This window comes from Monopterus albus, unplaced genomic scaffold, assembly GCF_001952655.1.
Source record: "Monopterus albus unplaced genomic scaffold, M_albus_1.0 scaffold12.1, whole genome shotgun sequence".
NCBI lineage: Eukaryota > Metazoa > Chordata > Actinopteri > Synbranchiformes > Synbranchidae > Monopterus > Monopterus albus.
Genome location: NW_018127892.1, coordinates 5,266,948 through 5,291,687, shown reverse-complemented (window position 1 = coordinate 5,291,687; position 24,740 = coordinate 5,266,948). Strand labels below are relative to the sequence as shown.

The following is a 24,740-nucleotide window of genomic DNA, read 5'->3' as shown; positions in this document are numbered from 1 at the left end:
GAAACTGTCTCCAGCAGCTGCCAAGTGCATTTTCATAATAAGGGACATATATTAGGTAGAAACAATTTAATGAGTCCAGCAGTCATGTTATTAAGACTTGGATGATTCCTGGGGGTTCTAGGGTACTATTAGAAGCTTGACATACTGAATAAGCACTTCAGAAAGCCAGTATCCCAAATAGTGGTACAGCCGATTAAAAAAGAAAAGAGAGAGAGAGATATGTAGATGTGCAGACAAGCAGATAGATAAAAGTTTGCATAATGCTAGTTTCTAGCCAAGAATTTGAAACTTGTGTTCAATATGGGGATAGATAAAGTACAGATACCCCCAAATTGCGGATTGCTGCAGGCCCCACCCACCCAGGCAACAGTCTGTTTGTGCCTCTTCCCTCCAGGAAAAGGTACAGGAATATAAAGACTAAAACAAACAGACTGAGACACAGCTTCTTCCCCAGAGCTGTGAAACCAATCACCCCCTAACCCCTAGTTACACAGACACACACACACACACACACACACACACACACACACACACACACACAACCTCCCCCTATGGACAGACACAGACAGAACACTGGACCGGTGCAGACACGCACCCATGCCTCTTCCTAAAGACTGAGATTTGCACTGAGCTGCACCTCATAATGTTACTACACTTTTTTGCTGCTAACATACTACTGACCTGATTAGGTCCCATACATCCCTTTTTATTTGCTCATTGTTTTATATTGACAACTGTGTGTTATGTGTCGTTTAAGACAAGAGCTGCCGGAAAAAATTCATTATGCTATGCATAATGACAATAAAGATTCTTAATCTTGAAATTGTACTTAAGTACAGTACTTGAGTAAATATACTTAGTTACTTTTGACCACTGTGTATATCCTTGCAGGTGTTTACACAGGACTATGAGCTGTAGACCTAACGAGTAAGCGAGCCAGAAAGAACTGAAAGGATGAGCATACGGGTTTAATTAAAAGGATTATAGCGCTGTAATGGACTAAGTCAGAAGGTGGCAGCAATCCAACAAAAGGAGCTGCCTGCCCTTAACCACCAAAGAAGAAGAAAGCCCACAATGTCCGGCTCAATGGTTGATACACATATCAGTTCAGTAGGTGGCGGTAATGCACCTTAAGATGGAATCCGTAGCGCCAATAAACTACAAGAAGAAGATGTCCACAATGCATACCTGATAAACTAAGATGGCGGTATTTCCTGAATGGTTGTGTTTGTGAACTTTTGTACTTTGTCTTCTGTTCTAAACATTCCCGTTTAATTCAGTTCCTTTTCTGGTTGACACATGATTGTCGTTTAGCACGAGAGTAATGCTTATTTGTGCGGGTTTTCACTTTGCGTTGTGGTGTTTGTGAATTGGCAACGTTATATCTGGGGTCAGGTAGCGGAAGGAGGCGGGAGAGACGGTTCAACGGTGTCTAAATAATAAACCAGCTCAGAAATGAAGGAGGCTTTGTCCCTGGTCCAGAGACTGAGCGCACACCCGGACTCTCGCTGCTGGTTCGTCAGCTGGAACCCGACTGGGACATTGTTTGCCTCATGTGGGGGTGACAAAGCCATCCGGATATGGGGACGTGAAGGTGAGCTGTCAGCTAACTTCAGCACACCAAGATGATACACCTTCAGCTCTGTATTAGCATGTGCTGCTGACTAAAGTTCAAATCCCATTATAATGCACCAACACAGTCCTTTTAAAAAGCTCGGAAATCCGCGTTTGGCTTGTATCTTCTTGGATCCTTACAGAAACCCACTGCCCATTACAGTGTTTAGGAACTGGGGTTAATGTCATAACAGTTATTCTTGTTGTTATAGAGTTAATACCCTCTTTTGAGTATGTTTTGTTTGTCTTTGGCAGAAATAAAATCATACAACTTATACATCTAAGTTAAATTACTTGTCACTGGTACAAGTTACATGTGGCTGGTAGAGGATTTTATTGTCATGATCTGTGTATAAAACAGAGAAACAATTTCTTAGATAAAATATCCACATATAATGTACTGTTTTGCTAATACAGTTAATTAAATATAAGAAAGACACATCACACTGATGCAAAAAACATATATCCATATTGTTATCAAAGGAGTCTTGATCTCATTTGTAAAACTGTCCTCAATGATGATTAAGAGAAATTTAAGGAGATCACTGATTCTCTATAAAACAGTGACATCTCTGATGGCTGACACCTTTTTAATTTTTTCTGTTTTTAGGGGATTCTTGGATATGTAAGAGTGTCCTTCACCAGCACCAGCGCACTGTGAGGAAGGTGGCGTGGTCTCCCTGTGGGAATTATTTGGCCTCTGCAAGCTTTGATGCAACCACATGTATCTGGAAAAAGAAGAATGATGACTTTGAGGTAAGATGACATGTTTACTCTGCTCTTTGAAAATACTTTTACCCTTGTAGATTTTTACTTTGAGCCTTACCTTTTTCTAGAGCTTGACTGTGTTGGAAGGACATGAAAATGAAGTCAAATGCGTGGCATGGGCCCCTTCAGGAAATCTGCTAGCAACATGTAGTCGAGACAAGAGTGTCTGGGTCTGGGAAGGTTTGTGTTAAACTAGAGTGTGTCACCGCCTCAGAGGCATGGCATTAATCTAGTTCATATTAGGACCTCGGCATATGTATTGATCTGCACCTCTCAGCTTGTTCATAAAACTGATCTCTTTCCATTTGTGTCTCACAGTGGATGAAGAAGACGAGTATGAGTGTGTTACTGTTGTGAACTCTCACACACAAGATGTCAAGCATGTTGTGTGGCACCCGACACAGGAGGTTGGTCACACTCTGCCCTCTCCACCTGAATGATTTCTCAGTTGTCACATAGTTATGTTATGTATTTACCATGTGTGTCTACAGCTCCTGGCTTCAGCCAGCTATGACAACAACATTTGTATTTACAAAGACGAGGATGATGACTGGGAGTGCCGGGCCACCTTGCAAGGACACACATCCACAGTCTGGAGTTTGTCCTTTGATGGGACTGGACAGAGACTGGCCTCCTGCAGTGATGACCGCACTGTGAAGATTTGGAAGGAGTATCCAAATGAAAGTGGAGAGGGTGAGTTATTAGGGGTTGGTCTCACCCATAGACTGTATATAAGAATGGACAACTTGACAGCTCCCAAAAGTGAAGCTGCTTCGAGTCGATCACCTCCAGGAGGCTTATTGCAGTATAAATCAAAAAAATGTTACCAAATCGTACATGAGCCAAAATAAAAATTTTAAGTGGCCATGGCATGCTCATTTTACTTGTTTCCAGCCATTTAATATTCAATCTTGGGCACCTCTAGATACAGTCTTATGCAAAAGTTTAGGCACCCCTTGATAAATAACAGATTTTGGTGATTTTTTATTTGAACAGATGTTAACACAGTTTCTCTTGGAAATGGAAAAAATGCACAATATTTTCTGCAAACAGTGATGCATAGTTACTTCTTATGCCATAAATTGAACAAAAATAAAAAATAAAAACATTATTATGGCATGGTGCAAAAGTTTGGGCACCCTAAGAGTTCCAGAGTCTCAAAGTCTCTCACAAGGTATCAGACCTTAATCAGCTCGTTAGATCTGATGCACAGCAACAGCTGTCATTGGTAAATGCCAATTTCAAAGCTGTACAAATACTTTGACTCTTCAAACCTTGTGCACACACTTGTGGACACCCAGCAACCATGGGTTCCTCTAAGCAGCTGTGTAAGACCCTGAAAATGAAAGTTATTGATGCCCACAATGCAGGAGAAGGCTACAAGAAGATAGCAAAGCGTTGTCAGCTTGCAGTTTCCACAGTAAGAAATGTAATTAAGAGATGGCAGATCAGGGGAACTGTGGAGGTCAAGATGAGATCTGGAAGACCAAGAAAACTCTCGGACAGAACTGCTCGTATGCTGGTCAGAAAGACAAATCAAAACCCCCATTTGACTGCAAAAAACCTGCAGGAAGATTTAGCAGACTCAGGAGTGGTGGTGCACCGTTCCACTGTGCAGCGATGCTTGCACAGACAAGGCCTTCATGGAAGAGTCAGCAGAAGAAAACCTTATCTGCGTCCCCATCATAAAATCCAACGTCTGAAGTATGCAACAGGACATCTACAGAAGCCCGATGCGTTTTGGAAACAAGTGCTGTGGACTGATGAAGTTAAAATAGAACTCTTTGGACACAATCAGCAAAGGCATGTTTGGAGAAAAAAAGGAGCAGCATTTCATGAAAAGAACACCTTGCCAACTATTAAGCATGGGGGTGGATCTATCATGCTCTGGGGTTGTGTTGCAGCCAGTGGCACAGGAAACATTGCACGGGTGGAGGGAAGAATGGATTCCACTAAATACCAGCAAATTCTGGAAGCAAACATCACACCATCTGTAAAAAAGCTGAAGCTGAAAAGAGGATGGCTTCTACAACAGGACAATGATCCTAAACATACCTCGAAATCCACTATGGAATACCTCAAGAGACGCAGGCTGAAGGTTTTGGAATGGCCATCACAGTCCCCTGATTTAAACATCATTGAAAATTTGTGGGTAGATCTTAAAAGAGCTGTGCATGCAAGACGACCAAAGAATATTACAGAACTAGAAGCCTTTTGCAAGGAAGAATGGGAGAAGATCCCAAGTACAAGAATTGAAAGACTTTTAGCTGGCTATGAAAAGCGTTTGCAAGCTGTGATATCTGCCAGAGGAGGTGTTACTAAGTACTGATTGTGTAGGGTGCCCAAACTTTTGCACCATGCCATAATAATGTTTTTATTTTTTATTTTTGTTCAATTTATGGCATAAGAAGTAACTATGCATCACTGTTTGCAGAAAATATTGTGCATTTTTTCCATTTCCAAGAGAAACTGTGTTAACATCTGTTCAAATAAAAAATCACCAAAATCTGTTATTTATCAAGGGGTGCCTAAACTTTTGCATAAGACTGTAAGCTTGGCACCCCTCATAACTCCAAATTGTCTAATTATTTCAAAACTATAAAACCAGAGAGCCTCTTCCTAAAAAAGGAGAGTATAGTTTGTGAACATGCACAACTCCTGTTGCTGATGTTGTGTCACATTGATTACAAGAGATTTGTAACACTCTAAACAAAGCAGGCAATTGAGAAAGCCCATATTTTAACTGGCATAATGCAGACGCAGTAACTTCCCCAGCCTCACAACAATTCTCTCTAACGTTACAGAAATAAGGCATTAACAGACATGTAACATGTTTTTTTTAAACTTACCTTTAAGTCCCACCCAGTAGTAGAAACATCATTCCCTTTCAAGTAGCTCCAACTGGTGGTCGCTGCATCTTCCCCCACACGACCACATATAGTCCCAAAGCAGTGAAATTAATTCCAACAGGTAGTGTAGCACCGACAATGACATCATGGATTGTTAATCTGCTCCTTAACCAGTAACACATCACATGTGGCAGACACACTGGCCTCAAGCAGTCAAAACAAACAGGTACTGTGCTCTGGGGAAATCCAGCATCGATGAGCTAATTAGTCACCGCCACCGGGATCTTCACAGGCCGCATTGCTTGTAGGTTAAACCTGGTCAGGTAAAACAATGAGTCCCTGTACAGGAACATTCCCAGACGTGCAGTAACCTCAGGCTCTGTATTTTTCTCCACATCCTCTGGTCACAGTGCAGCAGCAAGAGGGAAAATATATCCACCAAATGGGCGCAGTCGAAAAATTCCGCTTTTACAATGGCACCGGTGGATGGCTTTCTCTTTTTTTTTTTTTTTTTTTTTTTTTAAACTTTTATGAAAATATACATAAAAAACAAGGCACTATAACACTTTATCAATATGGTGGGGCACTGGTGGATGTCAGGCAAGCTCACATGAACGCGCAACGGCCTGGATTTTATACCCATTCACAGAAATCCATAAACTATCACATAATACTTTATTTTAGAAAAAAAAAACGAGTTGCTTCTGCATAGAAGTACTAGAACATACAGTATGTACACCTCATTTGTTGAGCATTAGGTCACATCTAAGATGATAATTCACCATTGTAACACTGTAGATAATTAAAAAAAATAAGGAAAAACATGCCATGGGCTCTTTAAAGTGCAAATTAAATTTTGCACAAGGGTGAGTTTTGTCATTTTAGGTAGATATTATCACACTCATTTGTGTACATTTTCCTGATAAGTTTGTTTTTAATAAGTTATCAGGTGATTTAAAAAAGGGCTGTATTTTGGATGATTGACAACTTTGATTGGCGACCTGATACAGCCAGTTGTGCTGAGATTGGAAAGTGTCATTTGGCGTGTCACTTTTATCTTAGTGGCACATGGCAATTCTGTAAAGGCACATGGTGATGCTGAAGTAGTATGCCACTCGTTTTCCAGTGACAGATACCACTTTAGTGTAACATCATAGCAAATGTGCCATCAATAAATGAACATGAAGTTATTCTTTTTGATCAGTTGTTAGATTGTGTGCAGTGCTTTTGTAACACTGACTGAAAAGTAGTTTAAAATATCTCTGCTATGCAACCAAAGCAAACAATAGAAGACACCTTATTTAATATTTTAGCCCAGCCAACCTAGCCAGTCTGAGTAATCGATGATGGAAGAATCAATCTACCTGGGCAAAGAGTTGCATTTGCAATGATTTGGTATGTTTAAAATTATTTGTGCAACACAATCATGCGTTGGTTCACATAATATTAAGGAAACATCAGTGAAGAGTTGCATATTGTTTATTAAGCTATCACAATAAACACAAGACTAGCAGTGCCATGTCAATAGAATAATGCAGATGCCAATTAAATCAGCATTTCCATGGTGATGTTAAGTGTGTGGCGTTAGCAGCATGCTAGATGGAGGGCTGCTTGCATTTATTGTGATAGCCTAATAAACATAGAGAGACATTTTAAATTACTTTACGGTCAGTGTTACAAAAGCACATGATCTAACAACTGATCAAAAATGAATAATAACTTCACATGCATTTATTTATGCCAAATTTGCTAGGGCATGTTACACTGAAGCAGCATCTGCGGTTGTGAAATGGTATCTGTTACTACCGAGCAAGGAGCATACCAATTCAGGATCGTCATTGGCCTTTATGCGCTTGTATAAAGTGGTGACATGTTGTCCATTTTATATAGCCTATATTCTCATTGTAAATCAAATCATTATGAAACTGTTTTATCCACTCAGTGACTAAATTGGATATAATCTCATGTCAGAGTAAGTACTCTTACCAACAAGAAGCACTTAAGCAGGCAAAGATCAGAGTTGGTGCTTTAGGACTAAGGGGTAGAGGAGGAGACATCATTTAATATCAGTCATATACATACTTGAATCAGTTTACACAACATGGCACCTTTAACAGTGTTCTGAAATATCTGACAGGTCTCAGGTAGTACTGTACATGTTCATCATCAGATTCCACAAATTAACAGGAAAATGTCTAGTTTGCAAAAGAGCAAGTGTTCATCAGTGAAAGAGCTGCTGCTGTAAATATTTTTGTCAACCTTAGGTTGTTTTTTTATGACAAATCATTTGCTGTTAAGTTTGTTAGTGATTAAATTGTTCAGGTTTATACAAACCTAAATGTATTATTTTTTTCAAAGCCCATAAAAGATATGACAGTACTGTAGAAAGTGGACTGACATGGGTGGCAGATTTTATCTGATTTTTCTTTTCCCCTTGCTCTGCTTGTTAAACAGGAGACTTGCTGTGGAAGTGTGTTTGCACTCTGTCTGGGTACCATGGACGAACAGTGTATGATGTCGCCTGGTAGGACTATTTCTTTCCTATACATTATATTGCCCTGTTTTTACTGTGTTTGGTGGGATCTGCAGCTCAGTCTGCAGGTTCATTTAGGTTATCATATCATTGTGGTGCAACAGTTCCAAAATTTCACCTCGGCATTATGGAATGTTGTATATTTATGTGGAATCTGGTTCAACTTAAGAAAAAGGTGGCGATTGAATCCCAGCTCAATATAATGATGCCATTTTGATTTGCCAAATGCAGATGAATCTGTTATCTTGCTGGATTGAACTGAGATTTGTGTGTATCTGCATCCAGGTGTCCGCTGACCGGGGCCCTGGCAACCGCCTGCGGTGACGACGCAGTGAGAGTGTTTAAGGAGGATGAGTCGGCCAATCCAGACCAGCTGGTGTTTTCGCTAGCTGCTCAGGTGACCAAAGCTCATAGCCAGGATGTCAACTGTGTGGCCTGGAACCCACAAGAGCCGGGCCTCCTGGCCTCCTGCAGTGATAATGGAGAGATCGCCTTATGGAGGATCCAGGAAGACTCTACCTAATTGGTCTGTTACTGAACAAAGGCAGTGACTGCAAGTTACACTGGGAACTGTGTGGTTCTGAGATCACCACGTAATTGTTTGTTCAACTTTTACAGCTTATGTGATAGCTCAGCAGAATTCTGATTATGACGCTTCTGCACTTCTTATACTTTGTCAGGCTGTGTACAGAAATATAAAACCAAATAGAAACACTTGGGCTCATCTTTATTGCAAAAAATATTCCCAACAGCACATCGTACTAAAAATCAAATATAACTGGACAGTTCTATTTAAACACACACTTTGGAATAACAGTGTAGCCTTCTCAACCAGCTTAGTGTGTTTTTTTTTTTTTCTAAAATTATTAAATTTCAAGCAAACCTGAAAACTGATGGTAGATCATTAAGTTTCATCTATTTAATGAGCTCAAATTTAAAATTGAGGAATAAGTTGTTCATCACAACTGTGAATGGAGTTTGCTATACATCTGTAATACATATCTAATTAACTGTAAACAGATCCTGTACATCATTCAGCTGATTTTTAACTGAGAAACAACAGTGAATAAACTGACAAGAGCACAGAGGGTGAATGAGACACAGAGAAGGTCAAGCGACATTAAGTGGGTTCAATATCTACAGAATTAAAAAAAAAAAAAGGCAGAACACTAACCCCTCAATTTGACCAAAATGCTGGAGGCTGCTATAGTCAAGATAATGATTAGTCTGAGTCACTGTCTCCATCGCTGTCAGCCTCCTTCACATCCACGCTGAACTTGTACTCCTGGTCACACCCCATGTACGCATCGCTCATGAAGTACAGGGTGTAATTGTGAATGCCCATCGCTGGTGCAACAAAGTCCAGCTTGACCTGCGGGGGGAGGAGCACAACCGATAAACAAAACTAGACCCCTGTTGGTTTAAAGAGCATTTTGGCCATTGAGTATATACAGCGACTGACCTTTGCTTTCTGCTGAAGAGTCAACCTCTTAATAGATATGAGGCTGTTAGACTTGGGGTCGCCGATCACCACCCACCAGCCCTCCTCACGTTTCTGCGAGAGTGATAATTTATAGGTCAGATTTTAATGGCAAATATATAAAAGTACAAGATGAAAATGCAATACTTGCTTGGCATTTACCTGGGGGAAGAGAGGTGCGATGACGGGCCCAGTCACCTCCTCCTCCCTCTCCAGCTGTACCTGAACCAGAACCGGACTGGCACTGTGAACACAAACGTGTTAACCATTAGCATATCTAGTTGACTACAAATACACAGAATTTTGTACAAGACTAATAAATCATAATTTAATTTCTTTTTGTCAGGGCAGCTATTTGACATAGGCATTTTCACCTCTGTAATATAATCAACGTATTCCTTTATTAAATTACTGCAAACAGTGCTGAGAAGATCCATACGTACCTCTTGATGTTGTCCTTCTCTGCCACTTCGTATGACAGCTCGATGTTGGGGTAGCGGTTACAGAAGCGAGCCACATCGGCCATCTGGGCGTCTGAGAGCTGCAGCAACGCAGTTCTGTCTTCATCCTCCATCTCCATGATGTCAAAGATACTCTCCACACCCTGATGAAAAAGTGGCCAGATATGATCCAGTTACACTAGTTGTAAAGCAAAAGTTACGATTTCTTGAAGCATATTTAATAGAACAACCGAATAGAATAAGAAAATGCTGATGTACCTTTTCTGTGCATCGTTTAATGTGCTCTGAGGTGAAGAAGGGCAGCTGTTTGAGGTACGAGTCCTTGGACCACATGGCCTGGGTGACCATCTGTGCCAGCTCCATAGCTGCCAGTGCAGGACTCAGCCAGCCGTTACTGGACAGCACATCGACGCAGGCCTGGATCAGACGGATCGCCTAAAAACACAACAAAGCTGTGTGTTTATGACCGTCTAAGGCTTATTCCCACTTAGTGGCAAAATCTCCATTTATCCGCACCTTGCTCAGGATCTCCTCGGTGTCTGACTGCAGCTCAGCGCTCAGCTGCATCCTGGAGAGGTGGGCTTGCAGCAGCAGGTTTGTCTTCACATGAGGATCGTTGAACTTTGGGTTGTTCAGTTTGTGGGGCACTTTCTGTGCCAGCTGAGATTGAAAAAAATGTCTAGTTTAAATTTTATCTTGCTGGTTTGGCAGGAATGTGTTTGGATGGTATGGCATGTTTACCTGTCGGAGAAGTGCATCCTCGTGGTGTCTGATGGGAATGTTCTTGTACTCAGCAGCATTGGAGATGATCTCAATTAACCCACGGATCTTTGTTTTGGCATTCAGGGACATGCTGAATAACTCTGTCAAACACAATGGTAGGGCGACTCAGTTATCTCTGAATTCAACACATGGTTTCGTACGTGAAGGATCTCTGACCAGTCAGGCAACAGTAAAAAGATTTTCAGTAAGTGTGATGGTTGTGTTGTCACAAACCGATAGTGGTGTAGTTGATGTAGTAGTAGGCAGCAATCATGCCCAAATTGAGTGGTGCCACATCCATCTCATCCTCTATGCTGATGCACTTGGACTGCTCGAGGTCATGTAAAGTGTTTTCCACCAGCTCAGACAGGTGGTCTGACAGGTGACGATGGGACATGCCTGACAAAGGAAACACACAACTTGATTTGTAAGTTGTTCCCAACACTATCTTTATTCTTTCTTTTAATACTGTTCCAACAGAGGAGACTCACCTTGCAGGTTGTAGTAGTTGGGGTTCTGGGTCATACGGCGGTAGAGGAATGTCCATGTCAGGTAGTCCACAGCGTCCTGCTTGTTTTCCACTGTCTTGGTGACAATCTCAGCGTTGAAGTGGTCATGGAGGCAGTGGTCCAAGTGAGACTCCACCGGCAGCGGCTCGTACAAGAACTTCTTGAAGAAGTCCTATCAAGGAAAAGACAAGAGATTGGTTTGGTTTTTTTGTTACTGTCACACAGTCACCGCTTTCAACACTGAATGAATCAGAAACAACAGATGTCTTTCTACCTTCTTAGAGCCTTGACACATAATGACACAGCGCCCCTCATCATCTAGCATGGGTCTGTTTGCCTTGCCCACCATCTGGAGGACATCATATATGGGGTAGTCCACATAGCTGAGAGAAAAAGGGGAGAACAGGATGTGGATGGCAGTAACAATGCAGGTTATGTATAGTACACGCTTTTTGAAACTAATGAGCATCAAACTTATGGGACTCTTACGCATGGATTTTGCCATTGTAGTACTGGGTGTCCATGACAATGACAAGGTGCGCAAAGATGTTGATGCCCCAGCAGAGTGAACGAGAGGACACCACCACCTGAACAGCACCTGCAAAAGTAGGAGACACCAAAGGTGGTGATGATTCAGTCCTAAACCTGCATAGAACAAGCTCTAAGTGCAGAGCAGGAGCGAGCCATACCCGAGTTGAAGAGCTGCTCCACTATTCTGCGTTCAGTTGTAGACAGACCTTCGTGCAGGTAGCCCACACCATTCGCCAGAGTCTCCTTCAGAGTTAAATCGTTTATTTTCTCCAGGAACGGAGCAAGGTCTTTCTCAGTGCAGTGCAGGAACCTACAGAGACAAACCTTTATTTGTTGTCCACAGTGCCAAGATGTGAGGGCAACAGTCTATTTCTCAGCTAGAGACGGGATCTCATTGTAGCGACTGACCTCTGAGGAACCACATCGGCAGCACAGAAAGTGAGTATGTCGATGGCTGTGAGGCGAGTCTGCCTGCGGGACGGGACAAACACCACGGCTGGTTTTGAGGGTGAGTGCTTCATGATGGCGTGGTACACTGGCTTAGCCATAGACAGCAGACGAGTCTGAGTGTGACTCACGTTGAAGCCCTAAACAGACCACAAAAATTAACAGCCTGACAGGAATTTTTAGAAACTCTAAGTCCCTGTAGCTGCTGACTAACAGTGTTTACATACCTGGATGTGCAGCTCCAGAGGAACAGGCCTGACATTGGGGTGGAAGTTGAACGTGGCTGTGGTGCTGCAGCCCAGCCAGTGGGCTACATCTTTAGCATTGGACAAAGATGAGCTGAGGGCCACAATGCGGATTGGACGCTCAATCTGAGACGAGATGTACCTCATCCTGGAGCAGATGACCTCCAACACAGGCTAATGAGAAGAAACAATGGATATTTACAAGATGCACGGTCTACAAATGACTACAGTACACGTGCGCAGTATTGTGTTCTTACTCCATTTTCTCCTCCAATGAGGTGGGCCTCGTCCACAATAAAAAGGCTGACATTCTGGACGTTCTTCCTTTGCTTCCAACGACGAGACAGAATGTCCCATTTGTCAGGGGTACTAACAATAATGTCACCTTTTCCCAAGAGCTTCAGATCTGTGCTAGTCTCTCCTGTCAGCAGCACCACCTTTTTGTTCAGGATGTCCTGGAACTTCTGATGCCAGTCGACAAACACCTGAGAGACCAAGATTAACATAGTTATAAATTAAGGTAGAAGGAAAACACAAGTAATGGTTGTTATTTCTCAGCATTTAAAAATCAATAAAGACAGATAATTCACCGTTGTAACACTGTAGATAATTCAAAAAAAAAAAAAAACAAGGAAAAACATGCCATGGGCTCTTTAAAGTGCAAATTAAATTTTGCACAAAGGTGAGTTTTGTCATTTTAGGTAGATATTATCCCACTCATTTGTGTACATTTTGTTGAGAAGTTTGTTTTTACTTGTTTGTTGTTCTTGCTCTTATAGGCAATTTTTCTTCTGAGACATGGTTATAGCCTAGTTTACCAACAAGTTTGAGCTTCTCCCATCAGTTAACCAGCACATTATGTCTGATGCACGCCAGTGTGCACTGTAAAGAATAAGGATATACACTAACCGGCCGCTTAATTAGGTACACCTGTATACTTGTATGGAATTTAAAACAACACGTCCACCTTAACATTTTTGTTTATGAAGCTCAGTGTTTCAGTTTTTGTTGAAATTGTCAGTTGTATAAATTCAATTATATGTTTATTATTGAGGTCATAGTTAAAGGTGGTGTTGTACTGGACTACATTATATTCAGAGGTGTTCCTATTATTCTGACACTGTGTACGTAGGTGGGGAAGACAAAGCTATAGAGACACCTCTGAATTTATACAATTATGACAATTTTGCCAAAAACCTTACACAGCCATGCATCAGGCAGCGACACTGTTGAAGTGGGTATTCCCCCTGACCACAGGGGGGAGTATGGAGCAAGTTACTACTTGGCACACTGACATGAGAAGTAGATGACGAACCGGCAGGGGCTGTGATTACCTTCTATTGTAATCCACACTGGCTGACAAAAAATAAATTATAATAAAATAAAAAGAAAGGTTCCACTAGAAGAGTCTCAGTCAACTGACAGGTCTCTCCACTAATGATACGACTAGTCGACTTTGAGGGGGTGGCCCTAGTTATGACAGGCACACTTCAAACTTCTATATGACTTCATACCTGTTCAGCCAGTGGTTCCATGGGGGTGATGTAGACACAGCGACCTTCTGCATTGTGCAGCAGCATCCTCAAAATAGCAAACTCTGCACAGATGGTTTTTCCACTGCCGGTGGGAGCTCCGACAAACACATTATCATCACTGTTGTACACAGCGTTGAAGACTAGGGGACAGAAGCAACACAAGTGAGTCAAGCAATATGAAGTGCAGCTCTCCTTTGATGAGCAACATCTTTTAGATGAGCAGCAGACTTTTTTTTTTTTTACTGTTGTGTACCTTGTGTCTGAATGGGGTTGAAGAAGGGGAACTTGTTCTGGTAGAGAGCCTCAAAGGCAGAGTTCCGGAGAGCCGTGACAGGCAGAGGCTGCAGGTCCAGGAGTTCAGTAGGTGGTGGGTACTTCTCTGGTAGGATCAGGTGGCGAAAGGATACTGGGAGCTGAGTCTCACAGGCTGAAAAGAAAGAGATACCACAGTTTGTTAAAATGCTTACATAAACATGAAGTGAATTCTATAATGTGCTTTAATCAGATGACTTACAGAGCCAGCGGTCTGAGACCACACGGATAAAATACTGCGGTGGCAGGGGCTCAAATACTGGAACAAAGAAAGTAACAAGGTGCTCATCCTGGGCATACTTTGCTTTGAGCAGGAAGTACTCGTGGTGGAGGATGACCTCACTGTCCACATCCTCAACCAGGATCCAAAATGCCTCAGATGATCCATGAATCTAGGTGGGAAAATGAAAGCAGGTCAGGTGGCTAAAAAACAGAGTTTAGGTGCCACATCAAGGGCTGTTAACTGGATTTAAGGACTGACCTTGTCATCCCACTGGAAATCAGGAGTGATGGTGAGCTCCACTTTCAGTGTGGAGCGAGTGATGGGCTGCAGATGGACAGCCAGGTCCAGTTTGGGGAACTGGTGGACATATTTGTGGATTGTCTTCCCCATCTTTGGCATTCGGATCAGCTCACCTGAAACAATGACCCAAGTGACTTCAAAGTACTCTCCGGGCTGAGGAGGGAATCCAGCGGATAACTTGTGGGGCAACAAAACTTACCAATCTCATTGTGGTTGAGATCATAGAGACGCTCAAAGGGGAAGTTTTTCTTCTCAATCTTCTTGATCACTTCCTCTGGCAGCTTCCTAAACTGCCGCAGAGGCGACATTGACTGCCACCTGCGGAGATGCACATTATGAGTGGCTGCCTTGGCACAGCAAAATCTATGTTCATTTTGGAGACAAAACAGTCAGACTTACATTCTCTTGTCGATCATCTTGCAAAGATTCATGGTCTTGTCTGTGAGTTGAGCCCAGCCTCTGCTCAGCACAATCTCAAATATGGCTCGCATTAATCTTCCGGCACTCTGAAAGAAAAAATATATAGCTATTTAAAAACATTTATATAAGACCTGACAGGAAATTTATCATGGATGAAAGAGAATTCATGGAAAGTTAATTTTGGTATACGTACACGGGACTTTATTTTTTATCATGTCAGGATATGTTGCCTTAAGTTTTTGATTTTAAAACAGGGTGAGTGCAGATTGTAACAAGTGAGAGACAATGCTTAACAATAATCAAAGTACTGGATGTCCAGCTATACCTGTGTAACATAGACCATGTCAGCCATGAGAGCAAATCCCTCCAGTTTGAGCTGAGAGATGTATGCCTGGAGCAGCACGTTGATCTGGGAAGGGAACACAAAAAGTACAGAATATATTATTCACTGGGATTTGATGCTGCTTACTCATACATACTAGATCAAGGGTGTCAAACTCAATCGTACAGGGGGCCAAAACTCAAAGCACACTTTAGGTTGCGGGCCGAACCGGATAAACATTTATTGAACAGACTAAAACTAAACATTTTTTGAACATAAATATGAATCGAAACAGACAGGATACAATATTATTCCAAAATAAATTAACTTGAACCTAAAACCAGTAACCGTATTTCTGCTAAGGCTTACATTTGCAAACACCTGGTTTTTGTCTGGACACAAGACGTTGCACACTTTCATCATGCAGCTCTTCAGAAACTCTCCCTCGGTAAATGTCCAGGCTGATTTTCTCCTCTGCCGCAATAAAACTTGCTTTCACAGCAGCTTCACTGTGTGAAAACATCTGCTGTGATGTCAGATTCCTCTTCAACTCCTCTACCTTCTGTAGCTTCTGCTCTGCATTGACGTTTTTCAGCTTGTCCTGATGTTTTGTCTTGTTGTGCCGTCTAGAGTTGTTTTTGGCGGCCTGTTTTAATTTTAGTTTAGTCTTTGTGTGAAGCTGTCACTTTAGTTTTTAATAGTTGTAGTCACATTCATACTCTTTTTAAAGATGACATTTTAATCTAGTTTTAGTAAATGAAAATTATATTTGTCTCTTTTTAGTAATGCAATTCTATTTAACCCAGTCAATGTAGTATAAGTACCTAGTAGAATAGACGAAACCAAAAGTTTCTTTTAGCCAAACCCACTTCAAACAAGGTTATCTTATATTACTGTTACCTTATAGACTCAAGCTGGCCGGCCATCGGTGCCTTTCTCTGTGTCAGACTTAACTTTGTTTGTTGTCGACTGCTAAATAATGCCGCGAGTGGGGCTTAAGTAAGAGCGGCAACCGTTGAAAGCTCTGATAAGGAGGATATACAGAAGCTGAAGTTATGTTTACAACTGTACTGAACATCTCTTGATGTGTAGAAACAATGACGTGTTAGTTGTTGAAACAACACAGATGCTGCTTTATTTTTAATCAGTCAAAACCACCAAATGATGTCAGATTTCCTGCCTCCCTTCACCTCCATGATGAGGTAATGCAGTATGTATATGGCAGATGGTTACAGCATGAGGGCATTTCTCCAAACCCCTTTACTTACTGTAAGTCCCTTTGTTGTGACATCAGCAGTTACATGCACAGAGGATCAAGTTTCATTGACGACGACGATATTTAGTCATAATTTTCGTTGATGAAAGCAACACTAGTGCCGTCTTAGGTTATATTTCTTAATTACAGCCACATTAGCTCTACAAATAAGACACACGGGTTTACCGACAATGTCAGTAAACATATACTCAGCCTCCCACCGGTTTAGAAAGGCTCTGTTTTCAGAATCAACTTTTCTCTTGGCCAGTGTTAGGGGCTAGCTTTGACTTGAAATTAGGGTTGTATACATCAACAGACGCTTGATTGATCTGACGTAATTGACGCGGGAATGATCTCAGGTAGCCTATCGTTCGGTAAGGCAGCTGTTGAGCTGCATTATGGGTATTATTTGTAGTTTGTGTGTTATCGTCGCTTCATATCGCCAGGCCATTAAAAAAAAAAAGTATAAAATGATCTCGTGGGCCGGATGTAATTGTATGCCGGGCTGGATGTGGCCCGCGGGCCTTGATTTTGACACATGTACTAGATCATACATAGAAACCAAGTGTGGGTGCATATCAAACTTTTAACTCAAAACAACTAGTTTAAAACTACAAATACAAGCCTTTATTTTGTTAAGAAGGATGTTGTCTGCTCTGAAATCAACCACCATCTCTTATATTAGCTGCAATAAGAATACCTAGATTTCAGTTATTGGCTTGTCTGAACAAACAACATAATTTCAGTGTCATTAACATCATCGTTAGTCATGTGTGTTACCTTAGCGCTAGGCTCCTCAATGCTTTCCTTCACAGGAATAGGAACTCTCTCCAGCAACTTCTGAAGCTCTAGTTTCTCCTCCTGCAAAACAAAGCCGTATGTTGTTAATTGAATTTAGCATGTTGAAGCCTGTGTTGTTGAGGATTATACTTAAACCACCATGATTATCTGGACACAAGCATACCTCTCTCACTGCAATGTTCCTGAACTCTGAGGAAAGTGAGAAGACTCTGAAGAGCTCAATCTCACTAAGTGTCGGCTTCAGCAGCTGGTTGTATGTCTGAATGGAGTCGTGTGTGATGTAGAAGTGGCTGGCAATGCGTCCCAGGTCTGTAACCTTCAGGTAAAAAACAGACAGACAAAAAAGTAAACCATTAAATTCATCACGCCTGACTCGTTACCAATTTACCAGAATCATCACAGAGAATATTAAAATACACCGACTCAAAACAAATTTGCATACCTGGAAGCTGCCGGTCCTCTTGTCATATTTGATTAGGCTGTTCTTGTCCAGGATACTGGCTGCTGTGTGCACCAGGTCCATCCTGCGCCTCTCCAAGAGGGGGTCTGCACCCCGGTCATCATGAGAAACACCATACAGTGTGGGGTTGCGGAGCATGCGTATATACAAGTAGGTGTAGCCGAGCCAGTTCACGGCATCCTGAATACAGCAAATATGACAAATTGATTAGAATTTGATCAGCTACTTATACCTGTAACAAAGCGTGTGAACACGGCAGTCACTAACCTTTACGTTCTGCACATTGCCCAGTACTATCTCAGCATTGAGCATGTCGGCCAGCTTGGGTACCATCTGACTCTCGATGGGCAGCTGCTGATTGAGCAGGGACAGATAATACTGCAGTTCTCCATGGGACGTGATCAGGATCCCTTCTCCCTTGGTGTCGTACTGAGGACGACCAGCTCGACCAAGCATCTGAAATCAGACATCATTAATCGAGTCATTACTATTAGTGAAGCTATAAGGCAGGCTTTAATACGGCTTAGTAACCATCCAGCATAGACTGACCTGCAGAATGTCCAGGGCTCCGAGTTCAGTCCATCTGCCTTTCTCTGGGCTGTACACCTGTGTTCCTTTGATGATGACAGTGTGTGCTGGCAAATTGACACCCCATGCCAGAGTGGCTGTAGACACCAAAACCTGGATGTGGCGATCAGCAAATAGATCCTCTACCAGCGTACGGTCGACTCTGGTCATACCAGCGTGGTGAATTGCAAAGCCATAAGGCAGCAAATCCTTCAGCTCCAGGTTCTAGATAAAGAAGTTCACGTGTAAGTCTAACAGGATTCTGATCAGGCACCACAGAAACTTTGAGTTTGGTCATCCATCTTATCTTGCTGAAGTGACGTTTTAGGTTAATGGCATTAGCTCACCTTGCACTGTTCTGCCTCAGTTCTCAAAACTTCAGTGGATGCTGAACCCTCTCTGAGGAAAAGACCCAGTGTGTCCTTCTCCAAACACATGTCTCTTATGGCCCGAGCAGTCTTTCCCGTCTCCTTCCTGGAGTGGACAAATACTAGCACCTGATAGATACAAGTGAACGTCAGTAACCTCTCAGATCTGGTTACAGGTAGTGCAGAGAAGTTGCAAATGAAAGTTTCTTTCTCATAGGAACTGGATCAGTTTGGAAGACAGAGTCAGACAGAACTCACCTGGTTCTTTCCAGCATGCTCCATTATCTTTTCATAGACAATCTCATTCATGATCTGGAAACGCTTGATAGCTTTCTTCTCTGTGATGCCAACATAGGTTTGCTCCAGGGGTACAGGACGGAAACTATAGAAAAAACAAATAGTTATCAGAGATATTATGAAAAGAAAGCGCATGTAGCTGTAAATAACAAGACTATTTGTGTTAACTTCTCCACTCAGCGTACCTGTTGTCAAAGTAGAAGAGCCCCTTGGCAGGATCCACACGCAGGCAGGTAGCCACATCCTCATAGTTGGGCAACGTGGCACTGAGGCCCAGCAGACGCACATCCTCCTGGGTCAGCTCCACATTGCGGATGGTCCTTGCCACCAGAGACTCCAACACAGGTCCACGGTCATCATGCAGCAGGTGGATTTCATCCTGCACAACACATTCACTTTGTTATCACCCGGATATAAAACTTAACAAAAACTATACTTGGTGTATTTTATGACAAAAGCCTTCTTTAACACATTATTACTTACAATGATAATGAGGCGCACTAGCTGCGTGTAGGTACGCTCTCCACCTTTACGGGTGATGATGTCCCATTTTTCAGGAGTGCAGACAATGATTTGAGTAGCGTTAATCTCCTCTTTACAGAGCTGGTGGTCTCCTGTTAGCTCGGACACTGTGATGCCATAAGTTGCCAAGCGCTGATATAAGAAGAAAAGTAAAACTTTTGTTTGTAGATCTGTGTCCTCAAAGCTGGTAAAAGTACTTCACAGTATGTAAACAAAGCCTTGGAAGAGAGAGAGAAAGCTCACCTTGCTGAAGCTTCCCACCATCTCCTGTACTAGTGAGCGCATGGGTGCAATGTATATGATTTTGAAGTCATCCACATTGATAGTTCCATCCAGGTTTATGTGCTTTCCAATTTCCCTCAGCATCGCCATCAGGGCAATATTGGTCTTACCAGCTCCCTGTGTGCACAAGGAATAACAAAATTATAGGAGAAAGTACATTTGAGAAAAACTGTTCCAACAGAAGTTGTTAATGTTAGCTTACCGTAGGTGCACACACTAGCAGGTTCTCATCTGTGTCCATGGCCGTCTTAAACAGCTTGCTCTGGATACGGTTCAGGGTTTTGAACCCTTCAAATCCAGCCTGGGCATACTTGGGCAATTTTTCAATGCCAACAAGCACCTGATGACACAATAATAAGCTGAATGTAGGACAGGAACACATCTAAACACTACTTTTCACTGACATTTTTGCACTAGCACCTGCACAGTAAGGCAATAACAAGTCTTCCATTACGAGACACACAACCAACAAACCTCATCATCACTGAAGGGCTTGGGTTTGAGAGCCGGCACATGAACTTCTTCATAACCTTTGCGCTGTTTGCGAAATGAGCCATCTGGGAGCTGGCACCTCTTGTTGGCCATGAAATGGCTCCCCTGAGTGAAGGCCAGATCCTCCAGATCAAGTAGTTGTCGAGGAGTCACTGACTGCAGGATAAGAAGGATGGATTTTCTCAGCAGTGTAAACATACCTTTATGGCAGTGTTGCTGATGCCATTTTACCACCTAATTAGTAGTATTCTTGAGTTATCCAACAGTAAAAAAGAATACCATAGGTACCATAGGTTTTGCTGTGATCGTCTCTGTATTCAGTGTCTGTTAAAATCAAATACAAGGGCCTCATGCTGGACTGGGACAAAATGAAAACTCGGTTTTCTTGGTCAACCCTTTTCTTCACACATTTGGATAGTGACATCCTCACCACATTGGTGGCATCATGTACACTGGCAGAAGATGCTGAAGTCTCACTTTCTTGTTCCCGCAGGACAGAACCTGAACACCTGTTAAACTTTAGCTAACCTGCTAATTCTGAACAGGCACCAGTAGGAAACATACGCTTCATTACATTGTATTATTGCATTCCTAGTATGCGGTGTGGGCTGGGTCTGGACTGACTTGCCGTCCGGTCTGGACTTTGAGAAGCACTACCATAGGCAGTCAATCTGCATACATTATAACCAGTTGATATCAATGCACCTTTGCATTATTTACCTCTCCGTGATCTACGTCCATTGCTTCCAAGTCATCAACTCGAGACTTCCTCACCCTCTCCCTGCGAGACCGCTCCTCCTAAAGACACAAAAATCCAAGAATAAACAGAAAAATCCATATATCCAAAGCACTCACACAATTTCACAAACAAGAGGTCTTACTCGAATAATGTCTTCCTTCTCTGTCTCTTGCAGCTGGTAAAGAATCTTTGACAGTTCTTGATCTGACTCCATTTTTCCCATGATCCGTTCCTTTTCAGCCTCACTCTGAGCACTCGCCAACATGGTACAATATTGAACTGTGTATCAGAAGGACATATAAAATTACCAACTTCAAAAAGCACAAGATGGAACAATCAAACTGTGCTATTCTACAACACACATACTCATGCGACGATGTTGACGGAGGATTTTGATGAAATCAAAGGTGTTAAAGCCCAGCAGCAACACCAGCTGGTTCTCACACTCTCTGTCATCGCTGGCAGTCTGTGGAACACAGAGTGGAATGATGGGCAAGGCCGAAAGGTACACAAGTATTCAAACAAAAAAGATTTTAAAAAAAACAGACATACCTTGAGAATTTCTAAGACTTCATCAGCTTTCTTTTGTGAGACAATGGCGTCATCATAGAAACGGCTGAGCTGACGCTGGAGCCAGAAGGCATCGATGTCTCGAGGATGTAGGTCTTTTTTCTTCACTGTCATCACATCGCCCGTGGCACCAAGCTAAATAAAGAGGAATTTAAATGTTTTTTTAAAAGTAGTATAGCATGCAATAATTCACAAAGGTTCAGTTAGAAGGCTTAATCCAGTGCTGATAGATGCAGACGTTGCACTTACATTGGCTGAAAGAGTGCAGCCTACATCTGCCTCCTCTCCTTCACTGTCTTCGTCTGAGTGTTCATCTCGTACCTCACCAAACTGGTCTTCATCCCCTTCCTATGTAATAAGAAGAGAACACTTTGAGACATAACCTATTTAACATGCCAGTTCATCAGTGTTAAAGCTAGAAGATTTAATCTACACATCTGGGACAATTTAGGAGAAAGGCAAACAACCCTCACCTCCTCATCAGATTCAAATTGGACATTCACGCCATAGGTTTCATCAATGTTGTCATCTGTGGATAAAAGATACATTGTGCTATCACAATAATGTTTTCATGAAGAACTGACAGGCCAATCAACAAGGAGGCTCCCGTTAGGCTATAGATACAAAACTGTACGTTATTTTCATTAAGAAACTTACCCATATTCTGTAAGTCCTTGTCCCCTCCATAGTCTGTGATCTTCTTGCCAAGATTCACCAACACATGGTAGCGTGTGTCATCAGCGGGTCCAAGAAGCTGCTCTACTTCACGTCGCCTTTCTTTATCCCTCATTTTATCATTCTTAAGAACTGCTAACACTTCATCAGCTGCTCCACACAGGATATCACGCGGCTGCAGAGACAAAGTGCAATGACACACCAGGTGTTGAACAAAAATACATGCTGACTTTCTAAAGTATGCAGCTGTTGCAGTGTTCACTGACCTGATCTCCCAAAGCAGCATGGATGAAGCTGAGCAAAACTTCATAGGTCTCTCTGGTTTCCTTAGTTTTAGGCTTGTACATAATGCCCACCATCTCATCAATGCCTTCAGACAGAAGGGTAAAACCCTTCATTTTGTTGATATCATGTCTGTCCTCATCTCTTTTTCGTCTCCTGTACAGACAGAACGAGATAAAATGACAAGGATCAAGAGGAATGTCACTCAACGGACACATGAACAACACGGTTGTATGAAGAAAGATGATAGCAATGTCTAGACTAGTCTGCACAAACATCAACTTTAAGTTGACAAAGTTATAGTTAAAGTTATAGTTAACAGTATCCAGGTCGTCTCTCCTCCAGTTTCTGAGGCTTGGTCCTCTGAGCCTTGTCACCCATCTTGGTCCCCTCCAGCTTCCCCACCAGGGACAGCACCTCTCCGGTGGGTTCATCTCTCCGTGTGCGGTCGATCAAAGACCGATCAGCTTGTAACACCAAGTTGGAGTTCTAGAAATTTAACACAAAGACGGTCAGTCAGTAACATACATTGGTCTGCACAGCCTGGGCTAGGTTAACATTAGCTAAGCTATTTGCGGGAATGACTGACTGAGCAATACGTAGCCGGAAATAAAAACATATAGCTAGTTAGCCTAATAACGTAAACGGAAACAACACTTTTCGTGTTGTTCATAGGTTTCTCGACAAACATACTCACCGCTTTGTACTCATACTGCAGGCTACGAGCAGTAACATCCGCCATTACGACAGTCTATTCTTTTAATTTTTACCGCCGCACTCAACGTGAACCCGCCCGCTGACTCTAAACATGCACAGAGCTCACTTCACTCTGCCTTTTTACTGCGTTAACATCAGTGCACTTTTTATTTCTGTAGCCTGAGATTGTTCTCAAAACGTCCGCGCTTCATACAAGAAAATGCGTTTCCCGTACGTCACAAAAGTACTGCTAACACGAGCAAACAACAAGCCGCTGCTTTCCTTTTCCGGTGTCAAAGGTTAGACCAGCAGCAACGAGCAAATACGAGTAGCGCCCCCTATAGGTGACCAGTTTACATTTTATTTATTTCATTTAACACACAGCATGTTTCATGTTTTATTTTAATTTATTAAAATGCTCTCAAAAATATTAAAATGTACCTGAATAACTGTTACTTGTCTACTTCTATTACAGTAAGTGTTTATACAATTAAATACAATTTCACCATAGAAACAGTAGGGTACTTTTTACTTGAGTAAAATACTGTATATACCACATGTCTGTGCAGATTCTCAGTCATCCAGGTCATAGTAAACTGAAAAATCAACTGGACTAGATTTCTAGGTCAAAGACGTAGAAATCTAGTCTATTTTTTTCTGTTTATACCACTGCTATGCTTCTCCAACTTGTCAGGTTACTCCAAAAGTGAGAGACCAGCCATCCCTCTTCATTTCTCCAGATCAGTAAAAATTTGAATCTAATGTATACTCGGCCAGTGACTTTGTGGAAATCCTCCACTTCAGACTTGTGTCCAGACAATGTGTTTGCTGTAGCCTTCTGTCATGGAACACCACATGCACACACCTCAGCTGTCTGAGCAGCTGTTGCTATGATGCCATCTGCAAACACACTCTGCCCCTTGAGCTCCCAACAAGAGTGTGAGAAAACACATTGCCTCTGCAACGCACCCATGTGTGTATACTGCATACACACTGCTAACCTCGAAAGAGTAGAACAGGACTACTTTCATCCAGGATCCAGGGATTAATATTTTCTGTGACCCAGACAAGATCTGGACAGCAGTCTGTGATGCCAGCACTCTGTATTAACATGAAGATGCTAAAGAGGCTGGGTTAACCTAGATAAGCTTTTACATGGTAATGCCTGAGTTCTTGACATGTGACTCCTATGCTATTCTTGTCCTGACTGAAGTTAGTTCTACAGTGTACATGATTATTATATCTTGTGCTGATGCATCGAAGTTCATGCTCCCAACACAGCCATATCACTTATCCTTTTTTACTACAGTAAGGTCTAATGAACCTGACTCCACTTAAAAGTTGCTTTCTGACAGGACAGGTTTATATGAGTAATACTGTAGTAACCAAACTGAGCAAATCTACTGTAACTCCAATAATATTG

General features: G+C 42.2%; 2 protein-coding genes across 2 annotated transcripts; one reads left to right on the top strand and one right to left on the bottom strand.

Moving 5' to 3' along the window:
- The first annotated feature begins 1,165 nt into the window (after positions 1-1,165).
- Positions 1,166-8,910, top strand: ciao1 (cytosolic iron-sulfur assembly component 1). The gene is made up of 7 exons (XM_020590458.1): positions 1,166-1,594; positions 2,225-2,370; positions 2,451-2,562; positions 2,701-2,789; positions 2,874-3,075; positions 7,686-7,755; positions 8,050-8,910. Exons 1-7 carry the CDS (start codon positions 1,456-1,458, stop codon positions 8,285-8,287), a joined length of 996 nt encoding a protein of 331 aa, XP_020446114.1. The 5' UTR covers positions 1,166-1,455; the 3' UTR covers positions 8,288-8,910.
- snrnp200 (small nuclear ribonucleoprotein 200 (U5)) lies at positions 8,475-23,609 on the bottom strand. The gene is made up of 44 exons (XM_020590459.1): positions 23,319-23,609; positions 22,950-23,110; positions 22,606-22,780; positions 22,322-22,514; positions 22,138-22,193; positions 21,914-22,012; positions 21,647-21,799; positions 21,461-21,560; positions 21,237-21,373; positions 21,076-21,153; positions 20,338-20,511; positions 20,066-20,203; positions 19,825-19,980; positions 19,543-19,713; positions 19,245-19,438; positions 19,021-19,144; positions 18,742-18,891; positions 18,377-18,619; positions 18,095-18,283; positions 17,810-18,007; positions 17,531-17,683; positions 17,347-17,427; positions 15,315-15,398; positions 14,969-15,075; positions 14,769-14,887; positions 14,528-14,682; positions 14,249-14,438; positions 13,988-14,161; positions 13,714-13,874; positions 12,457-12,684; positions 12,182-12,373; positions 11,916-12,094; positions 11,666-11,817; positions 11,466-11,574; positions 11,251-11,359; positions 10,959-11,148; positions 10,702-10,866; positions 10,447-10,568; positions 10,222-10,365; positions 9,964-10,140; positions 9,688-9,848; positions 9,407-9,488; positions 9,227-9,319; positions 8,475-9,136 (listed from the first exon to the last, which is right to left on the bottom strand). The coding sequence occupies exons 1-44, from the start codon at positions 23,361-23,363 to the stop codon at positions 8,987-8,989; spliced, it is 6,411 nt and encodes a 2,136-aa protein (XP_020446115.1). The 5' UTR covers positions 23,364-23,609; the 3' UTR covers positions 8,475-8,986.
- Between the last annotated feature and the right edge of the window lie 1,131 nt (positions 23,610-24,740).